A 24,536-nucleotide genomic window follows, 5' to 3' on the forward strand; every position below is an offset into this window, starting at 1 on the left:
AGCAGCTAAAGATACTGCCTACGACGAATGTTTTGTTAACTCTTAAATACCCGGATTCATTTCGAAACACGTTATTGTAAAAAGAAAATAACTCCATGTTTTGTTCCTCTTAGCCATGGTTCTTTTCTCTCTTAGAAGTAAAGAATACGTTCTGAATATCTCTTGGTTTGGCTAAAGCAAAAAAAAGGTTAAATTGAGATCATTATTTCCTGATGACTTTCATTTTAATATAAAGTTTAGCTTGAATTTTATTTCTTTGTTTTCTACGACGTAGCCTTTAACTAAAACCGCTTAACAAATATGGCTGTCATTATTTCAAGCTGGACTATGTATAGATATTCGCTAACAAAAAGAACGCGAATAACTTGTGCAAATCATTAGGCGTTATAAAGACAACAAACGGGATAAATTCCTGCCTAACTATCTCTACACATAAACGACACTTAATATAACTTTATATAGTGAATGTAGCAAACAAAAACCAGTATAATATATAAAAAATATAATTTAGATAAATAGTGGCAAAGGAACATGAACTTAATATCAATAATTATGAACATATACACATACTTGTGTATATATATATATATATATATATATATATATATATATATATATATATATATATACACACATAAACATAATTTCTGCTTAAAATGCGTGTAATAACAAAGTGAAAACAAAACTAAGAACTTGATTGAAATAAAATCACAAGCACAGGTTACACAAAGCCACCATCACCATGAACGAAAATCTGAGGGGATCAACTTACGCCACTCACCGTAATCGCCGTAGTCGCCATTGGGCATGTAGCCATTGGTCATATTGTACATATCTCGGGTCACTTGCTGTACAGGAGGTCGCGTGGGGTCGGATGGGAGGAGACCAGAGGCCAAGGGGTACTTGTCCTTCTTCATGAGTGTCTTGGTCTTCCGCCGTGGTCTGCACAAAAAGAAAAAGAGACAAAAGAAGGTTAGATCGACTGTTTTCATGAATGTGATGAATTTTTAAGGTACCTAGTATAGAACTGGTGAAAGCTCTCCAGGTCTATTTGCTAGATACCTTCATGCTTAAATCCTTAGATTTACAGTATTCAAGAGTATTTTTTTTTTTAAATGTTATTAACAATCAATGGTGATGGGTTGATGCAAGATGATGGTGATGATGATGATGTCTTGCGTTATTTTTTCGTGTATATTTGAAATGACATATTTCCTTTTTAAATTATGAAATGCACTTAAACGAAAACTAATATTTCCTAATGAAGACTTGAAGAAAGAATGATTTTACAAGAATTTATGAATTTTTATATTTTAATGTATTTGAAAGGTTATGTGTAATATGTGTGAATGAGAGTGCGTATTCATACATGAGAGAGAGAGAGAGAGAGAGAGAGAGAGAGAGAGAGAGAGAGAGAGAGAGAGAGAGAGAGAGAGAGAGAGAGAGAGAGTATAATTTGCTGTTTTACAGTGGCGTTTCAACCGATGGCCTTATATTTACACATACTTTCTCCTGTAACTGTCGTCTCTCCTGTTGTCTATTATCCCTTAAACTATCTTTTGACAGTTAAGTATGAGGATGTATGTATATGTATGTATGTATGTATACATATATATATATGTATATATATATGTGTGTATATATATATATATATATATATATATATATATATATATATATATATATATATATATATATATATATATATGTGTGTGTGTGTGTGTGCGTGTGAATGTTTGTATTATATAACATTTTGTTTTTACATCACTATTATATTTCGATTTAGTATTGCAAGATAAAATTTGTGTCAGCTTTACATTATAAATTAGACTTCAACAAAATTGCTTGCAATGAATAGATTAAGATCTTAGCAATATGCCAATCTAAAAAAATCAACATAATAAGTTGGTTTATAACTACTATTATGACGTTTGATACAACAGCATTTTAATATAAATATAAAATATTTGAATCCAATTCAAGATGAAAACTTTTGCCCATCCAATGGACAATGCTGACGATATATATAAATTTGTTCATATTCTCATAAACTTTATGATTTTATGGGCAACGTAACGTGTGAAGGAGGGTTAGGGAGGGAGAGAAAAAGAGAAGAAGAATCCTGATGATGATGCTTAGTATGACTGGATGGAGAGGAGAGTGAATCTCCGGAGGGAGGGAGGGGGGGAGGGGGGAGAAGAGGATGTAAGGGGGGGGGGGGCACTGGAAGAAGGGAGGGAGGCAGAGGGGGATCAACCATCTTCCAGGGACATCGACAGTGACAAATGAGTTTTCTTTTTGTCTGGCTGGAGGGCGTGGGTGCTTATGTGTTAGGGCGCCGATCCTACGGCACATCTTCCCTATTGTTTACTCTCTAAATATATATTATGTAACATTCTATTTGAGAGTTCCTTTGTCGGAAGAAATTTCGCAAAGGAAAAAATTTTTCTCCTCTTCTTTAAACTTATTTGGAGCCCCTGACTCCGAAACCCGCACGATAAGTGAAAGTGTTTGACAGCTCATTTACTGTGTATGTAATGACGTTGTAAAGAGTTCTCACTGATTACACACATTATATATATACACACACACACACACACACACACATATATATATATATATATATATATATATATATATATATATATATATATATATATATATATATATATATATGTGTGTGTGAGTGTGTGCATGTTTTGTATGTATGCAAACATATAAAAATCTCCATGGATTAAACACGCAAATAGAATAATTCAATAGTAATCCATATTCGTCCAGGCAAATCATAGTCCGCTACCCGTATTTCCCCACAGTCATTAATAAAAATGTAAATACGCATATAGCGGTCGGGAGCCGAGAGGACGACATAATGATGATAATAACAAAATGTTTAGTGAGATATTAATTATAATAACGAGGATAATGAGGTCCGCACCGGATGCAACGCCAAGAGTAACTCGGAACGGCGGACGTTGTCAGGTGGAGGGGGTGGGGGAGGTAATGGATAAGGATAGGGGTAGGGAGAGGGAGATGATGAAAGGGGGGTAGGAGGACGGGGCTGTGCGCTAGGAAGGAAGAGAGGGAGGAAAGGAGGGGGAAAATGCTTGATGGTTGAAACAAAATATCATAAACGAATTTCCCAGATTCTAACGAATACTCTATAGAATTGTTTATTTCACATATAATAATATTTCGTCTATATTATTTATCTGTATTATTTTCTTGTTTGAAGAAAAAGAAATATAAATGCAACTTCTTAGGTCACAACTGAACTTGTCTTAACAGTATTTACATACGAGCAAAGTCAAAAAATAAAAAAAAGGCAAAAATAAAATCGACTGAATCATCCTTCTACTCATTTGAGTCGAAATGAAAAATTCAAACAAAGATAAAATGATCCCAGCTTAAACTATTACAGCGATACTAAAGTTGAAATATATATGATTTGGAAAGCATAAATAAATAAAGTTATTGGTAAACATATCCAATAAATGAATAATAGATGTTCTTTACACTGTGAAGGCAATGAAATGACACAAATCACAAACATGGCAAACATATCGATTACGCAATTTTCCAGCTTTGAAATTCTTGGTGGAAATCAAGGAAGGCGTGACTAATACGTATGAAAAAAATGATGTCGGCGATGATGAAGCAAATCCTACAGACTCCACCTCTCTCGAAAGGCGGTTGAAGAAGAGGAAGAAGGTAGGAAAGGGAGAGACGCACAGGAGAAACAACGAGAATGAGGAAAAGTACTATTAGTTTTACCTCCGTTATTAGCGTGTTTTACTTGGGTGTTGGGCGTGAAAGTAATTTCTGCTAATATAGATAATGAGCGTTTTCTAACATCCTTTCTCTCGAGGATTCTTCTGTAATGTCATTTCTCACAACACTCTTACTCTTGCTGTTATTTATGAAGATTTTTTTTAGTGAAAAAAACTTTAAATTAGGGAATTACCGTAAATTTAATAACAAGCTATATAAACACCTACAACGCAGTAAATTATTAGCGTCCTCCATTTCTTATGTACCAACAGTCTTTTTTTTTTTATATTTCTTCAGATATATATATATATATATATATATATATATATATATATATATATATATATATATATATATATATATATATATATTTACATATGTATGTATGTATAAATATGTGTGTGTATATATATATATATATATATATATATATATATATATATATATATATATATATATATATATATATATATATATATATATATATGTATATATTTGTATATGTAAACGTTGAGAGAGAGAGAGAGAGAGAGAGAGAGAGAGAGAGAGAGAGAGAGAGAGAGAGAGAGAGAGAGAGTTTGGCCTATATAGTAGTATCACATTAGTGAATGATGAACGAATATATGAACCTAATTTTTCTCCTCGAAAGGGCAATGCCACTGAGCTGTCTTTCACACTTATTCACACTTCGCGTAACCTGTTAGGGCCATTCACCCTCTCCTGGCTGTCACTCAAACACACATTCTGTATAATTGTTTGTGCTTAGTACTACGCAGAAGCCTTTTATATTTACTTAAGACTGTATGTAACCAAACTCGCACATATCATTACTTTAATGCATACATGCAGATACATCACATGGTCATTCATGTAATCACCAAGAATTATTGTTTAAGCAATTATTTGTATACTATATACCGTAGTATATTCCTATCCAAATAAAGTTTATAAGATTGATAATGCAGTCATTAAGCTTTACAGGCATACCGCGTCATCGAAATGAAAAAAAAAAAAAAAAAAAAATCTTTAGCAAAATTGTCTCTGTACTAAATTACCAGGATATATATCGTAAGATTGTTCTAAAATTAAATGAAATGAAAAAATGAAAAAATAGTAATTAAAAGTATTTCTTTTCTTGTTATAAAGCACATTGAATAATGTGTGAGTCTTAAGAGTATAAAAACCTAAATAACCTGTAGGTAGTTTCTGTGACCACTAAATCAACTACGAATATACAGGTATTAATTTCTTCGTGATGAAAAATCTTTCGGTTGTTTCATTAATCTCTCAGATTTGGAAATCAAATTGAGTTCTAAAAATATGTAATCATTTGACCCTCTCGTAATGAGTTGGCTATGGAAGTGGAAATAATGTTGCAATGAAAAACTATTCTTTTTCTAATACTGTAAACGACTAACTATACACTATCAATTAAAAATATAAAATTTGATACGAATGTATGCGCAATAGAAATTGATAGTACTTAATCAGTGGTAAATCATTAGTAAATAATAAGATTCTTATGATAATAAAAATATTATCCTATAATACTGGAAACTTAGTTAAGAGTCTCGAAGCGTGAAGATGGTGATGACAATCTAATGATTATAGTTTGAAAGAAATATTTCCACACAGTCGTGTCTACACAGTATTAAAATATCATATGCAATAGAGTAAATACTCTTCTGTAATTTATTCGTAGACACAGAAAGAAACTTGAAAAGGCTTAATTTCTCTAAAGTAATGGAATCACGTTATACAACACATAATATCTCTGACGAATAAGTTTGCAAGAAGCTAATCGAATTAAAAGTAATATAAACAATAATTATGATAATGGTGAGCATCACTACCTCCTCCAGATGCCTATGATGCTAACAATAGGCATTATGGTAAAATGAATAAACCACAGCTAGACATGTGCTGTAACCCATAAGCTTTTCTATTTTTTTTTCTAGTTTGTATTTGATGTCATTCAGGCCCCTCTCTCCCCCTTTGATCCCCCTCCCCCTCACCAGTCCCTATCTCTTTTCCCTCTCTTTTGTTCTTCCTCTTTCACTGCCCCCTTTCCCTTTTGTCTTGTATTTTCCCAGTCTCTCCTTTCATGCGCTCCTTCACCGCTTCGCTTTTTCAACATTTCCATTCTTGTCTGGAAAGCGTACCACCACCCTACGCACCCCCGCACCCTAAACACCCACATACCAACAAACGTCCACGCCCAGCCTTCATTCACCCCCTACGGGCCTTTTCAATTCGCCTTTTTTTTTCTTTCTACTACGTTGAGTCGATTCTTATTTTTTATTTTTTCATTTTCATGTATTAATTCTTTCGCACAGAACCATATCCGACGAAGTTTGGTTTCATTTAATTCTACTGTCAGCATAGCATCAGAAAATCCGTCATGCTGTGACTGTATGTCTTCAAAATATTCTTTTCAAGATAGTTCAATATCTTCTAGGGAAAAAAATTATCTCATGACCTTAATAAAAGCAATCACGTACCGACAAAGATGCATAATAATTTAGTAATAAAACTTGTAGATAATATATACGCATGAGCAAAGCAGTGTGTTTCCTATGAAAATTGCAAACAAAATGCTCTCATGTAGTAGCATGACCACATGCAAACAATTGCATCTTAAATATAAACAGATATCTAATTAGATATACTGTGCCATACTGTCCCGGTTCTTGCACACAAAAATAATCTTTTCGTAACCAAATAATGTATCAGGCAGGAACTGATCAATTTGACATTGAATGGTCCTCTGTAAGATTTAGCTCAAATATATTGGGAATTCAATGAAGACAATTATAGTAAATTTACAAGTTATAGAAACTAACGCGATATGATTGAGTAGACTACTTTGTTATGTGCTAAAGTGTGTACAAGTCTTTCATATTTAACTCACATAAGTAGATTGAAAATTAAAAATCGATGCAATTACAGACACAATACCTTTCTTAACACCAGAAATAGATAGTGAGTTTAGATAGCCCAGAATAAAACGTCCAATTTACTTTTATATTTACGTACGACGGATATTTATGTAAAACAGATAATTGAACGATTTCCAGTACCGAGTTACGACTCATCTCTTAATGCCAAGGGTAAAAACTCATTACATCCGATTACATGTAACTAAAATCGATCAGATAAGCCAGGCAACAACATGCGTAAATTCATGAAGCTGATAAGCTTCAGCAAGTTATTTCGGTTCAGTTTTATGGCCCTAATGATCTGTATGAATGGGACATTGCTCTTTTATCAAGCTGAAATTTTACGTGTTTGTACTATTGAGGTAATGGGGGATAACAGACTAGAGAATCTGTTAATATATTAACGAATCAAGGTAATTACTAGTACATATTGTGTATAAATTTATCTAATTAGAAAAATTATATTTTGTGCCGATAAAAAATATGTGATTCATGTGCGCTCGGCGATAGCCGACACAGACGTACAGACATTCACACCTATGAAATTTTGATATAATTTGTGACTAAGAATTTCATGTTTTACAAATTAAAGGGCAGATAAAATAGATAAATAAGTAACATAAACATAAATAAATTCAATCATATTTAACTTGGTAATAAAAAAATCATCGACAACAGTGGAGGTCTTCCCACTGTAGGGGAAGAGTCAGCTTTCTGTACAGTAGGTTCCTAATAAGCCAAAATCTTCCTCTCGTCCCGAGCCGGTGAAGTCCCCAAAGTAAACAAAGAGGCGAGAAATCTCCTTGTAAAACTTTGGCAGTTCGGAACGAGAGGGAAATTGGAGAAAATGTGGATAAGGCCATCCCCCAACAACCCCATTCTACGCTCACCCACCACCTTATCTTCCCCTTTCTAGTGTGTAACATTTACACACAATTCATGATGGTTACTATAATTTATATTTTTTATAATACTTTATAATTTAGTACATAAGCCTATCTGTTATCAGACGTGTTTAAATACCATAATATCAAAATTTCCTTTTCTAAAATAAAAATATGAACTAAAAATATGAACACACGTTCCCTGACGCTTTATATAATTCATGAATTTGGCATCATAAACAATCTAAATCAGATGGTTTGAAAGTACCAGGATCGCCTCGTACTTACAACATTAAGAAACATTCAACTAATAATAACCCCAGCTGTTGGAGGCTGGAGACGTTATTCTATATTCACAAATAACAGACTAACTATAAAAATATTATGCTGATAATAAGCCTCAAATAATAGCAATAATAATTAGTGATATCCAAAAATTTAATAAGAATAGTTTTACAAGTCTCTATCGAATAAATCCTACTAATTAACACTGTTAATTAATCAATGTTATTTCAGAACAGGTAATGTCCTTCATAAACCAAAAAAGAAAAAGAAAAAAAGTTTGCTCAGTGGAATAACAGAAAACTTCATACGTCTCACCAAAGGAGAAAGTTAAGAAACCTTGAATCATCAATAGAAAATTTCTGAACCACAATATCAATAAATAAAAATATGGATAATAAAGTAGGTAATTGACTGATTAACAATATACCCATCTAGAGACCTCACGTCGATGAGCACTATAAGACACGAGGCCACCAGGGAGGGCAACCCGAAAAGGGTCAGTTCATCTACATACCATTTACATACGGAAGTGGTTTCACTAGTGTTGACGAGGGCTTTTAAAAACATCAACTCATATCGCTTATTACGAGAAGGATGGATGATATTTTCCGTCACTTATTACTACAGACGAAGTAGAGGGAAATAGTCTTCACGCATTACGAGATCCAAAGGAAGGATATCTCTACCAAAAAATGAGCTTCAAGAGGACAATATACTTTAAACTCAATAAAAGCGGAAGTTTATTCCTACGTCAACATGGGATATTTAAGCTTTAAATCGAGAATTAAAAACCATTAACTATTAATCAAATCATAATTCGAGAAGCTACCTCACCCTTATGTAAATGCTTTGAGCAGAGAGTTTGACAATGTAATTGTTACGGTTAGTAACCAATAGGAAAGGTAGCGCTAACAACAAAGTTAACGTCTCTCCAATAGAATTCTACAACAGAAACATCCTAAGTCAAAATGTTCTATGCCTTGTATTAAAACAACATGAGAAATAACCTTAATATACCACATAAATAATATGAGAGAGAGAGAGAGAGAGAGAGAGAGAGAGAGAGAGAGAGAGAGAGAGAGAGAGAGAGAGAGAGAGAGAGAGAGAGAGAGAGAGTAGTTACTTCACATTATGTTGACGCATGAGTAACAAACCTCTTAAAAATTTCTTTTTTTATAATGTGCCAATAAATGCTATTAATGATAGACGTGTCGGGAGAAAAAGGGTCTCATCAAACAGAGAGGCAATTAATATCCCAAAGAGAGTAATTAACTTATAAGTGCAAGGGCTTTTTCATAACTTGATTAAAATAAACTGCATCGCATCCACATGATAAAATATTTCGGAGGCTATATTCGGGGCCTGACACTGTGAGCGATGAATACCTATAAATATGCCCGGTATGAAACTGGGAAGTGATGAATAAATAACATGGCGGGCGGCGATAACGAGGGAAATGATGAATCGAACTTTGGAAATAGTGGGAAATCGTACGTGTAATTGAAAGAAGCCTAAGAAAATTGGACAAAATCCCGGGGATAAAAATCCAAATGAGTAAAATGTATTACTAAATGGGATACGATAATTGGATCGAAAGCAAGAATGAAAAAAATTTAATGCTCGGAATCTGAGTAGCACCGTCAATACAACTCCATGCAACATATTGCATTGAAAAATATAGTACAGGAAGACCGACGAAATTGGAAAAAACGTACGGGATATGAGTAAATATTACGCAGGCAAATTCCCTACCATAAAGCACACACAAACACACTCACACAAACAGGAATAAACCTAATTCTTCGCGACTATAAAGATAAACAAAATTATTTAATATGGCTCATAAAATATGAATCTAGTCCTAACCCATGTCTAATAGAAATATAAGTACTGGCAATTTGAGAAAAAAAGAAAGAATGCAGAAAACAAGGGGAATCACTCCAAATTTGTAGCAAACATTAAAAAATAATTCAGGAAAGATGATACGGTTATAAGAAATCAATAAATTTATCATGTTCCTCTTTTCGAATCATATGATGAAAAATTAGTTGTGTATCAAAGAGAATGAAAGCTTCTGAGTATATCAGAGACAAATATAAATGGTTAGTGGCATATTAAGCGTTGATGTTCCTTGGTTCATCAATGAGTGAAGGAATTAAGTGAAAGGAATTCTTTGTATATCAGTAAAAATTCGTCATATAACAAAGTGATAGTTTCGTTGTACATAATGTACAGATTAGAAAATGTATCAAGAATTGTGCCAATAAAGTTCTGAAAGTATTGCCACAAGATACTGCAAATCGATGAAACACAAAACATTGCCATTAAAAATGGTTACAACGCCAATCACACAATTCAGTACCATAATTGGAAAAGAACATTACATTAGCTACAATTGTTATTACTGCTACACAAATTTTAATAATTATCAACATTAAGGCTTCCAGGTTGCTATAATCTCCTACGCTATTACTACGGTACATCGAATCTATTAACAATGCGAAAAGTATTTGATACTATCATATAATATTATGTATGTACCTCTCCGGTAGTAATTCTTTTCATAATTGCTGCATTTACGTAATGTGAAAGTACGCACAAACATACACACACACACACACACACACACACACACACACACACACACACACACACACACACACATATATATATATATATATATATATATATATATATATATATATATATATATATATATATATATATATATATATATATATATATGTATATATATATATGTGAATATATATATATATATCTATATATATATATATATATATATATATATATATATATATATATATATATATATATATATATATATATATATATATATATATATATATATATATATATACTATATATATACATAAATAATTCTTGGTACTGTTTCATCCTCAGTTTTAAAATCTAATTAAAAAGGATTTAACTGTAAATCAGCAACAAGCTAATCCTTAAGGACCACTTTCCTAACCGGAATCCCCGTGTCATCTGCTCACACCATATGCAAGACGTTAAAATCCTACCGTCGGATGCCATGGCGACCGCCATCTTAGATTACTTTGGGGTTTCATCACCGGCATCTCTCTATTCGTGCTTTTCCAGTATCAACGCTATCCTCGTTCGCCTTGCTGAACATCCTCGTTTCATTTTTATTCTTTGTTAAATAGAATATGTATAGTTTTCCACGTATAGCAATATCATTTAAGAGCTTTACATTCAAGATCTTCATATCGTTAGTTTCGTTATGATGAAAATAAAGCAGTTTAAGTTAATCTTATTATAATGAAATAAACAAGTGAAAAAGTTTATGTAACTCCGTCCGAAATGAGCTCAATACAAAGAAATCTGTGTGTTACTCCGACTACTCTTGCGATCACAAGGAAAACGGCAGCAGGGTACAAATCGGGCATACCCCGCTAAGCTTGTCATGTCCTCAAAGACTTGATAGAAATTATATTATTTTTGCGATCTTTTTTTGTGCAACGTCGTGTAAGAACTCGAAACAATAAAAATTCAATAGTACCTGTTTAAGCATTACTGATTTATGAAAGAAAATGAATATCGTAAAAAGCAGAGGCTAACATGCTGATAAATCAAAACAATAAAAACTAAAACTCAAATGAGCTCTACCTTGTTTGTAAACACAACGGCAAAAAATTATGACAACTTTTAATATTTACTGGGAACGAACCATACGTTAACGCCTTAACCCATCAGAGGCAATTACGAGAAACCCAGCATCAACGCCTTGAATTACGAGATAATTCCCACCTTGAAGAGAAAAACCAATAATACAAGCTATATTCAAAACGAACAATGTGGCGAAGGTGACAATCATGTGGTTGGAACAGTGCTGGAGTATAACGTTATACCTGGTTTTATGACACCGGATGCTTAATAAAATAAACCCGCCTAATGCATCACAACTATTACGGTCAGTCACCGCTGAACCTCAGTATATTCATTAGATGGGTGGAAGGGTGGCTTTCTTTTTGCAGGTATTCCGATAAAGCGTAGAGAGAGAGAGAGAGAGAGAGAGAGAGAGAGAGAGAGAGAGAGAGAGAGAGAGAGAGAGAGAGAGAGAGAGAGAGGCATATTTCGTCGAATTACACTGTAATTATGATACAACAGGTATTTGATTACAAATTTTCAAACCAAATCTTACTGGCTCATGAAATGACACAGAGAGAGAGAGAGAGAGAGAGAGAGAGAGAGAGAGAGAGAGAGAGAGAGAGAGAGAGAGAGAGAGGTTCATCGGAAAGGGAGGGAGAGAGAGAGAGAGACGGAGGGGCGAAATAATCAATAACAGCTAAACGAAATCATTATTTTGCAGCTGCCAGCCTTAAACATAATCAGCGGAACGCAATCAATCAAGTAATAATTTTCCCACAGGGACCTTACATACATACATACTCAAAGGATGAAAATCTGTTCTTTCAACCGTCATTTGGAATAAATATTGATCTTTTATATATATATATATATATATATATATATATATATATATATATATATATATATATATATATATATATATATATATATATCTAATGACTATTTTAAACCCTTCTGTTCGTAACGATATGCTAGATTTCTGACCGCATTCTTCCGTTGGTTTAGATGAACTTGAATGAGTATTTTGGCCCCATCCTAGTTTAAGTAAAATTTATTTTTTAAGAGGAAAAAAATTAAATGTATTTCAGGATTTATTATGATATACCCTTAAAATGTAACCTAAATGCACTAAGTGTGCTTAAAACCTCGTAAATTTCTATTTTTATAGCTATGAAAACTTTACCCAAGATCTTAAGTAATTGTTAGAAAGTAAAACCAACAGATGAATATCCAATCTATAACAACAAATAAAAATACTTTCTATTCAGATAAGAAATGTCTGAATACTGCTCTTTTGTCAGCTGAATGACTTGGATAAGAAAGAAATAGACATTGTTTCTATACGTAGTTGGTGATGTAGAAAAAAAAAATCATTGGGCATTTACGCAGGAGCAAAATCTCATATAAGTTCTTAAAATGTCACTAATTACAGAAAGGTTTGAATCGCAAATTTAACTTTTAATTTCCCTCTTGAATAGGAGTCAATAATCTTCCCCTGGCAAAAGTTAGGATACGAAATTGTAATAAAAAGTACAACAGTACCGATCTCTCTCTCTCTCTCTCTCTCTCTCTCTCTCTCTCTCTCTCTCTCTCTCTCTCTCTCTCCAGCAGAAGCCGTAACTCGAGCACAGTCGATTAATCCGTACAACGACCCACAGATAAGAAATGACCTTCTAGTGCCGATTACAGGACAGATAAGAGGCAGTTTGTAGCCTGAGGGACGATACGTATAAACTCCGTGTAAGCCTCCCCTCGGAGGCTGCGAGCACGACAATTTACCCTCAGTTTACCCGCGGGAGAAGTAGTGTGCTAGGGGAGAGAGGGGTAGGGGGCCAAAACCCGTCCTCAATTGCCTGATAGCTTTTTCATGATTGGGTAATTGTTTAGGTATCGTTAACGCCTCGGGGTCGTTCAATTACGGAGGATTTTACGAGAGAGCAAGAGAAATGGAGATGTACAGAGTTTAACTCTCTCCCTCAGCACAAATCTATGGTAGTGGTCATTTACGGATGGAAATAGCGATATATGGCTTATCCATTGATTACTCCATATAGATTTCACACAACACTCTCTCTCTCTCTCTCTCTCTCTCTCTCTCTCTCTCTCCTCTCTCTCTCTCTGTAATTCTACGATTTATTTTGTTAAAAATTCTTTGTGTGTGCAGAAAAAAAATATAAAAACAAATCAACAATATGCACATACTGATGAGAATTGATGAGACAATGGCTCGTGAAAAACACGAAAAATTCAAATTGAGCAGAACATTCAGTGATGCAAACGCGTATTGGAAGACGCCCACTACCAACATTTTTCATATGGTAAGATGACTTATCAAAACCAAACACGGTTAGTACAAGAATGGAAATAAAGGAATAAAAAAAAAACAAGAAAAAAAAAAAAAAAAAAAAACGAAAAAAAAGAAAAAACTTTAAATGCATAGAAAAAATCTGATTTTTTTTTTTAGAATAATGTCCTTTCCAAAAAATGAAATTCTATTTCAGAGATTGACGGATGATCACACATATGGCCGTTTCATTTCATTAAGAAAACGTAGAATTCTTGCGTTATTAAAAGTAGTATTTTTGAATGATTAAATAAAGTATACAAGTGAAAACAACACTCCAAATCGTTGTATAAACCACAAAGACGCTGATTTTAAGTACAGCCATAAACAAAATGAATCAATTTCAACGTAGATATAAAACTTCCCTTGCATAAATCATTCGATGGTAGGGATAATTAAGGGTAATTGCTTATAATCTCGCTCGAACGTTATTTGATGTTATGATATGAATAATAAATAAATCATAATAATAATAATCAACTGTTGCCATACGTCAATGGTGACGTCCTTATCGAAAGGATACACGTCATTGATATATGTTCCATAATAACATATGGAGTTTTTATATTTAATGTGATCCGGGCAATTTAACTCAAAACACATATGGTCCCTAATGGCAAAAACATTAATTACAAAGTATGCCGAGCAGTTCAAGTTGGCAATTATGTAAAATGCAGAGATGGAAGTGACGAAAGTGCTCTATCACCCGACTAATATTTTCATCAACCTATTTTGGTTACGTCACGGAGTATGGCTTTTGTAAACAAATAAAATGTAGCATTCAACAATACTGTTAATAATTTCTCCAATCCTACGACAGATTTTACTAGAATGGCAAAATAACATAAAAAAAAAAGAATATTCTGTTTCCACGCAGAGGGAATTCAAATACCGTGATCACTGAGCTGGAACTGTGTAATGTACTCTAATTATCCATATGATAAAAATTATAACACAAATACCGTTAAGTAAATTATTCAAATGATCATAAAAAACTAATTATAAACGAATGAAAAAAAAAAATTCCATTCAGACTAATGTCAAACATTTTAAGGATTATGGAATAGCTATGGTAAATAAGCGCTATTTTTATCTAATCTCTTTTCATAATATTTCAATAATATCGTTATTAGCGATCCGTTTAGTATCAAATACTGTACATACTGATTTCTAACGAATAGTTCTTTTATTTCCTTATTTTTTCACAAAGAAAAAAAAAATAGATTTTAATGACCCTGTATATAATCATATTTCTGAATAAACTTACAAGGTGTTTTTTTCCGTTTTTTTTTTTTTTTTCATATAATTGTGTCCATATTTATGTTTTCTAAATACCTGTACAATGTCTATGGCTAAAAAAAAATATCCAATCTGAAAATGTAGAAAAACAAGAAAAAGAATATTCATAAATATAGCTTAAAGACTACAATAAGTAAAATTACAATTATTAATGTAAACAAAACATTAGTCAAAGAAAACTATATACTAGCATTAAAAAAACAACTATCAAAAGCAGCAACAAATCCAAACACCTTAAGAAATACAAAAATTCGCATGCATGCACAAGAAAAACACAACATGCAAAGGGAGTCTACACATTCAGTCAAGTATAGATTGAAATAGAAAGGTTTAAAGTATTAGTCCAAGATGATATATGTCAAAATAATAAAAAAAAAAAAAATAATAGATATGGAAATATTGGGGGAACCCCCGAATCTTGTTAACAAGTCCAATGAAGAAAATAAAATATTAAATCCTATGTTTTTAGAAAATAAATAAAATAAAGAACATAAAAAAAATGGAAATTTACCCCTTGGCAAGTGAGGGTCTTGTGATGAAGTATTTTATGATCACAACACTTGGGATATTGTCGAAATAAGCCCCTTTAATTCCCTATAATGTGGAGCTAAATTATAGGGTTTAAAGGGGGTTAGAACCCATCAAATCCCCCCGCCATCCTAACAACTTCCCCTGACACCCCCAACCCAGAACAGACTCTGGAAAGATTACGAGGCACGAAAAGCTAAGAGCCTCAACCCCTCCCTAACCATCACCACGCCGTCCAACCCTTTTCCAGCAGAATTTCATTGCACTTCTCTGAAGATTAGTATCTTTAATAAAAAAGCAAGAAACAATAACTTTTATATGAATATAAGGAAACTGAAAATAATATAAACAGAAAATGATAATTAGCATAAGAACTATTATCACACGTAAGCATAGCAGCCCTTGCGATGAGAACGATATCTCACTATCGAAATTAAACCGGAAAGAAATAATCTCCAAAGTGTCAATTCCCCTTATGATGCAACGCATGCGTGAACACGCTGGAAAGGAAAAAAAATTCCCCCTAGACCTTAATTCGTTTAATCCTTTCGTTAGCCTGAGATTTCCCAACACTCAACAGGTTGGGATCATTCCATCGCCTCTTGCTACTCTGACAAATAGCGCATCATTCATTACGTGGTTTCTCACCCCACAAAAATTCAGCCTTTATGAAAACATTTAACATTTGGGGAATGGGAAATGTCGCTTGCTTCTGCGTCTTATGGATAAAAACTGATCTTAGTCACATTCATGCTCTCCTTAATAAGTTATAGAAGTTGCCATGATTGAAACTGGAACATCTCTAAAAACCGACGCGTCTATGTTCTGACTCCAGAGAATTATCTCAATATCTCAATACACATCTATAATAAAATTTTAAAATGTTTTCGTATTGAAAAAACCTAACAAATTTTTCTTTTATTCAATTGCCAGAAATTCTTGTAGAAATCTAAAGTACCAAGTTCGACGGTAATATTAGGTAGAAGTTAAAACGAGAACACTAAGAGTAAATGATAGGAAACATAAAAGAAAACCATTGAGAGATGGTGTCTTTATTCATTTTCTTCATGTATCAAAATAATTAACAAACAATAACAATTAATCAGAACTTGGGTAACTGGTAACGTTTTTGTCGCCTATCCGAATAGCGAAGTCCGGTTGAAGACCCTTTCTTATAATGGGTTATTTTCTTCCTCATGGGAAAAATTGAAAAGACCACATATTTCATACATGCTAAAATGCCCGTTTCTCTCTAAACAAGACAAGATACTATGCAAATGTCAAAATAACTCTATCATAGTAATTCATGTATTCAATAAGAAAGAGAGAGAGAGAGAGAGAGAGAGAGAGAGAGAGAGAGAGAGAGAGAGAGAGAGAGAGAGAGAGAGAGAGAGAGAGAGAGAGAGAGAGGGGTGGACTTGGGGGTAAGGAATTCTCAACATGGGCGCTGAAGCGCACTAATTCTAGTTGGCAGTAGAGACACTGATACTTCACACCCACACCAATCCGCCCACACATATACAACTCGCACTCACGCCCACATTGAGTTAAACCGAACTGATGATTATTGTGGTCCAAAAAGGGTTCTCTTTCACCAAACACTCAAGTTCGCCGAATACTTAAGAGAATCCATCTCCTACATTCCTCGCCCCTCCAACGCCTCGACAACAATGTGCTTACGGATCATGTTCACAATGGTTTATCGGTGATTCTGATCTTAAATGATTTCGCACAATTAACTGCTTTCGGACGAATTGCGTGCAGAATGCAAAATAATGAGCTCTGAGTATATCTGCATTTGTTAGGTATTCGTATCATGCCACATCTTTTTCCCCTCCTACAACAAGTGTTAAATCTATATGTACGACACCGCAAAGTGAAACTTTAGCAGCTGTGGTGATCCATTTACGGGTTTGACATGTAAACCACACCAATAACATTCTAACTATCAATATTAACGGAAATATAGCCTATACATACATGCAAGCACGTGTATCATGTGTAACTATGCATCTATAAACTTTCTGTATGCATTATTACTGCATAAACAGAAAAGAGGTTCCAACTATATAATAACCCACTTAAAATATATATCGGGCAAAAAAAGAAAAAAAATAATGATGAAAAAATAAACTATAAACTATGATGGGGATATCAAAACTGTATGCGGAAATCATTACACAAACGTTAAGATAAAATACACCACATAAATTTGAAATCTTCTTATAGAAGCTCTTCCTTATATTTCATTAATTTGATTAAAATAAAAAAGCCTCAATCAATCAATGTGAACACTCATACGTGACAAAAAAAAAGAAAAAGAAAAAAAAGGAACAACAAACATAAACCAAACAAGAACCTAATAAAAAAATTATCAATGTCATTCTCTTTCTTTGAATTCTTGTCACTATTATTATGGGGGGGGGGATTCCCCTTCTACTTATCATCACTCAATCGGTAAGAAAGTGCACCAAAGACTCGGCTAAAGACTACGCAAAGCTTCTCAGCATCACGGAGATAGCAGTCGCCAGCAGTTTTAAGGCGGATGGGGATGAGAGAGGCAGAATCCTTGTTTCCTCAGGCTTTTCTTCATCTCTTTCCTCTCTTTATATATATATATATATATATATATATATATATATATATATATATATATATATATATATATATATAATATATAGATATAAATATATATGTATACATACACACACACACACACATATATATATATATACATATATATATATATATATATATATATATATATATATATATATATATATATATATATATATATATAAATATATATATATATACATATATATATATATATATATATATATATATATATATATATATATATATATGCGTGTGTGTATGTGTGTGTGAGAAATACTAAATTAAAGAAAACCTAAGTATTCCGGTTTCACAAACTCTTTCAACTAATTCACCAAGCAAACTGTATTAGAAAGGTTCGGAAAAAAACGAGCTAAAGCTACGAGGAGAAACGAGCAATGAATCAAAACATAAATGTCCTTTTCATTTCTAAACTACCCACAAGAAATAAATCATTAACTTAAGAGAGAGAGAGAGAGAGAGAGAGAGAGAGAGAGAGAGAGAGAGAGAGAGAGAGAGAGAGAGGCGTCAAAGAAGTCGTTTTAAGCCTACGCAAGGAAGGAAGAATGGCGCTGATTACATGAAATAAGGGGAAAAGGAGAAGAATCGAAAGAAGAAATTGCAGAGGGAGGGCGAGGGGTAGCTTCGTAAGAACAAAAGCGTGGGACTAATCCTCATGATCTATAATCAAGTGGGTAAGAAATAAGACTGAAAGCAACTGCTGGGATGATCGAGAGAGAGAGAGAGAGAGAGAGGAGAGAGAGAGAGAGAGAGAGAGAGAGAGAGAGAGAGAGAGAGAGAGAGAGAGAGAGAGAGAGAGGGTGTCTACGCACACCCGAAGGGTGGCGCTCAGTCGAGTGGCAAGCGGACCCAGTTTTCGCCGGTGTTCCCATGAGAGGGGAAAAAGGAACTGGCCTAAGAGGATATGTGTGTATGCTTTCTTTTCCCTCTATTCTTCATTCATTTTTGTGGATCTACGGCTTTTTGGCTTTCCATTCTCGCACCCTCCTCCCACCCCCTCAAGCTTTTTTTCTCCTCTTTCTCTCTCTCGGGCATTCCATTTTTTGAGTGCGGTTTTGCATTTTCTTCTGTTATATCTTTTGTTACTTTTTGGTGGCGACAATTTCTTTGTTTCGAAAAATCGCTGTTATTGTTGGTTGGTTAACACGTCCGCGGAAAGAGGGGTTTAAATGGCCCCGCACTATGGCTTCCCTGAGGGCGGCCATTTGTCGTGGAAAAAAAACTTCGTCTTCCCATAAAGAATTTTTTATATTAAAACCAATAGATGAATAAATACAAATCAAATATAAGATTACTGGAAGGCAAATGAATGGATAACGTTGAATAAAACTAAAAGAAGCGTTTCCGAATGGCCAAAGGGACACTGTAGTTGGTTACGGAGATAGAATAGGTAAATACAAAGTAAATATAAGATCACTGAAAAAGTTATGCTGGAAAAAAAGCAACGGAAAAGCAAAAGGCTCTTTACAGAAACTAAGAGACTACTGAAGTTAGCGGTAGGGTGGAAGAGGGTATGGTCTGCGTAGATAACGGTCTTATTTCAGTAAAATCTCAAAAAATAAAAAAAAAGTAATAATAAATAAAGATGATTTAAGAAATATATTCTTCCGGGATTACTCCTATGGAGTCAATTAAAAAATATTCCTGCAGCAGTTTGTACTTTACTTGCATACAAAATGCAATAATAATAATAATAATAATAATAATAATAATAATAATAATAATAATAACGCTGATCACTTCTATCTATTAATGTAATTCTGTAGACAGATCCTTTGTATTTAAAATGTACTTTTCAAAAATATTAGCTAAGTTATTAACATATTGACCCTAATATTTGCAATCGTACAAAATTGGCGTCTTTTCACACGTAAAAACATCATTAAAGAAATAACTTTTAATGGGAGCACACATGCGTATACGCACGTGAGAAGCTACAACAAACATCAATTGCACCTGCGTTAAGTCGCTGTTATGAATAAGAATTTTCTTTTTCTTTTGTAACATTGGACCCACTTCCTCTCGTATTAACAAAAGAAAAAAAATTGCGATTTACAAGCAACTATCTAGACAGCTTTGTTACACAGATGATTTGGAGGACAGTTAAACTATCCAATATATCATAATTGTAATGTGTGTGCGAGATTGTTTTTAAGGAAATCAGAACTTTCTTAAAACAATTTACGAAAATAAATAAGAACACCTTTATTACCAAGAGCACGTTATATTTTTCAGAAACGAGTAATAAACATGGAAAATACATCAATAATTTATTTATTCCCAGGTCGTGAGGCGGCCGTGATAAAAGCAATAACAAATGAAGTACCTGTTTACATTAATCTATTTAGTGACTTTAGAAGAAGTCTCCATCTAATAACTATTTTTTAAAGATCAATGCAAAAAGGAAAATCGTAAGAAAACTAGATATTTTTTTTTTTAAATTTAACAAAAGAACCGAGTAATATTTCATGACAACTGGCATAAAAATTTTCACTTCAAGAAAAAAAAATAATATTAATACCGTTAACGTTTCGTAATTGAAAATCTAAGTTAAAAAAATGTAAAATCAATTTCTGAAGCCAATAAGTTCTTAATCCTCAAAAAGACAACACAGACACTCATTGTATACGGGAGATATGCTTATCCGTTTAAAAATATATTACAGTAACAAACCACTAGCACAACTTAGAGTAAAACAAATTGAAACTAAATAAACGCATTTCACTTCTCATTTCTTTTCTGAAACAATTTCTAGCTCTTTCTACATTCAAACAGCCTGAGAGAGAGAGAGAGAGAGAGAGAGAGAGAGAGAGAGAGAGAGAGAGAGAGAGAGAGAGAGAGAGAGAGAGAGTTTCCTTTATTTTTTCCCGAGACTTTTCTTTATTTTCCCTTTCGCGTCCGAAACACGTCCCGTAACCGACTATCCCTCCCTCTCCTCCCTCTGGCGGTGAACATGGGAGATAATCCTTAAGCTGTGTCTTAAATATTTTCCACGGCTCCTAAATCATTCCGTAAAAACCCAAAGGTCCCCCCCCCCTGCCGTCTCAAAAACTAAAACTAAAATGCCCTCACTAAGACCACTCGCTCGTTAGCAAATTACGAAAACTGATTTCTGAAGTATTCGTATCATATTGTTCTTCATCGTTTAAGCTAAGACCATTTCGTGATATAGCTTAAACGATACCAAGGTTTTGTATTTTTTTCTCATAAATTCAATAAAATATAAAATATTTTACAGCAGAATGTAATTTGCTCCGTGACACAATCATAATCTGCTTCATGTTTTTAAACATTATTAATTTTTCAAAGGAACTACAAAAATTGAATTTTCTGACCAATGCTTCGCATATCCTTGATTCTCGAATATATATATATATATATATATATATATATATATATATATATATATATATATATATATATATATATATATATATATATATATATATCGCTAACTTCATCAACGGATCAACGCACCTTCATCACGAAAAACTTTAAAATATATTCCAATTGGAGTAACAAGAGATACTAGAATATCCAAGATTTAACTAAACATGCATAGTTATACCATATATAAATATATATGAATATATATATATCTATATATATATATATATATATATATATATATATATATATATATATATATATATATATATATATATATATATATATATATTAAGACTAACAGCTACCTAATCCCCAAAGATTGCTACTTTCAAACTAGTTTATTTGAGACCTTAATGCATCGCATTGCCGGTCTATACAGGCCCTTGTTTGTTCTAAAATGGCCTATTTATGCTCAGAAGTTCAGAGCGACACAACATTTTCGCAAATTAGAAGCAGAAGCAAAAAATGACAAACAACACATATTTAGTTTGGTTTAATTCATTCAAAATTTCCTTATCTATTTCTGAATCAAATATGTTGTGATAATTTTAATGTAATCAAAATCACATCATAATTGTAAGTTTGTCTAAGTAAAAATAAACATATAATTTATATATATATATATATATATATATATATATATATATATATATATATATATATATATATATGTGTGTGTGTGTGTGTGTGTGTGTGTGTGTGTGTGTGTGTATAGAATTTAAGACTCATTTATCATACAACATTTCCACCAATTAATAATTTCATATAAATTAGGTCTTCACGAATGTGTGTGAGTGCATGTGTGTGTGTATGTATGTATACTATATATATATATATATATATATATATATATATATATATATATATATATATATATATATATATATATATATATATATATATATATGAATAAATAAAACCTTAACAATAAATATTTCATTCCCTTTACAAATTTAAATCATTACAAGAAAAATAAGATTAGCTACACAGATGTGTACCAAAAATTATTCCCGTGACATGTATATAAATTGCAATATCACAATCCACAGTTCCCAGTCGTACGCAAATTACAACACATGATCGCAAGCTTATCAAATACGTGTAAGCCGTCACATAAACTATGCATCTGAGGTGGCATAACACACAAATGCGTACAGAATAAGCCTACAAAGGACACATGTGTGCCATACATAGAATAAACTAGTTACAGCTCCCTCCAACATCTGTAATTTTCTACGGAGATTTTACCTTATTCTTGATATACTTTTTATTATGTTTATCAATCTGTACATATATATATATATATATATATATATATATATATATATATATATATATATATATATATATATATATATATTATATATATATATATATATTATATATACACACACACACACACAGTATATCTAAACATATATCAATTCTCCAATCTCGCGCAGCCTTTATCATTATTCTATCATTTACCCGAAGAGTCCGATTAACGTCATTTCCAAACTGTATTTCTACTAGTTAATCCAGATTCACCCTTTGGTGTCCATCAAAAGCTCACCCTTGCGAATTCCATCCCCATTATTTCCTTCTCGTTCACCCTCCCCAAATTTCCCCCTCCTAGAGAATCCTCCTCGCTCTCACCACAGAACTTAATACCCATTTCCTCTCTCCCTCCCCCTTCCCTCTCTCAGACAGACATAAACACAGCCGTTGCTATCGCTAACATACTATCGCTAGGTCCGGAGCACTTCGATAAAGATAACACTAATGATCACTACCTATATGGCTTATCTCAAGTTGGTATTTGAACAAAAATCATGATGATAAAGACAATGTTACATACATACATACACACACACACACACACACACACACACACATATATATATATATATATATATATATATATATATATATATAGTATATATATATATATACACACACACACTGCGTGTGTATTACAAAGTACCCAAATTTTTACATTATCGCCGAACTTTAACTGTTAAGGAGGCCTTTTGTGTTATTTATTTCCGTACATCTCTATATTCTAAAAAATTTTTTGAAATGTACAAATGATTCGTAAATTATACGCCCTTCAATATAATATCCATTCACAAATTCTGCATCGAAGTGTGCATAAAATTTATTAAGATTAAAATATTTTAAATATGATAACTAACTTCATTATAGCGTTAACTTTTTTTCAAAGTTATTATCATATAGTTATAAATGAACATTCACGTTGCATTACTAAATAGTCTACTATTCCCATATAATATTATGATACTAATAATTATAATAACAATAAACTAACATTATTGCTATTAATACATATCTGACGAGATAATAAAATGAAAAATACTTTTGACGGAAATCATAATGATAGCACTTTTAAAAGATACAGGTAGTACTATTTCCTTGTAGTCAGTAATGAAGAAAATAATAATCTTAATAATACTGGTATACTAATAATGAAACTAACGGTAAAATATCTAAAAATCATATCTCATCACTGTTAATAAAAAAAGAATATATTAATCCGATAAAATACTGATAAAACTATTTCTAATATTAGAGACAATGATAATAATAATAATATAACGAAGGATAATAATCACCTAACAGACGTAACCAAAATTCTTCCATTTTAGGAGTCACCAAATAATAAAAATAAAGTAATGAATTTGATATCCCAACTACGGCGAACAACATCGCCGTATAATGTAACCTGAACACATCTCCATACAACGCAGCATTTTTACCCCTCACAAAGATGGAGACAATAAACACACCTGTGGCAATAGTGGCACGTACTAATTATCACCG

General features: G+C 32.7%; 1 protein-coding gene across 7 annotated transcripts in view; it reads right to left on the reverse strand.

Moving 5' to 3' along the window:
• Positions 1-24,536, reverse strand: part of LOC137620722 (transcription factor Sox-2-like) — a 43,360-nt gene that overhangs the window by 10,335 nt on the left and 8,489 nt on the right. For 5 of the 7 annotated variants that reach the window (XM_068351081.1, XM_068351080.1, XM_068351084.1 and 2 more), the window contains exon 2: positions 773-942. In XM_068351081.1, the coding sequence (XP_068207182.1) occupies positions 773-942 (170 nt within the window). The remainder of the gene's footprint in view (positions 1-772; positions 943-24,536) is intronic. The other 2 variants (XM_068351082.1, XM_068351085.1) reach the window with 1 other exon arrangement.

This window comes from Palaemon carinicauda, chromosome 27 (genome assembly GCF_036898095.1).
Source record: "Palaemon carinicauda isolate YSFRI2023 chromosome 27, ASM3689809v2, whole genome shotgun sequence".
Classification (NCBI taxonomy): domain Eukaryota; kingdom Metazoa; phylum Arthropoda; class Malacostraca; order Decapoda; family Palaemonidae; genus Palaemon; species Palaemon carinicauda.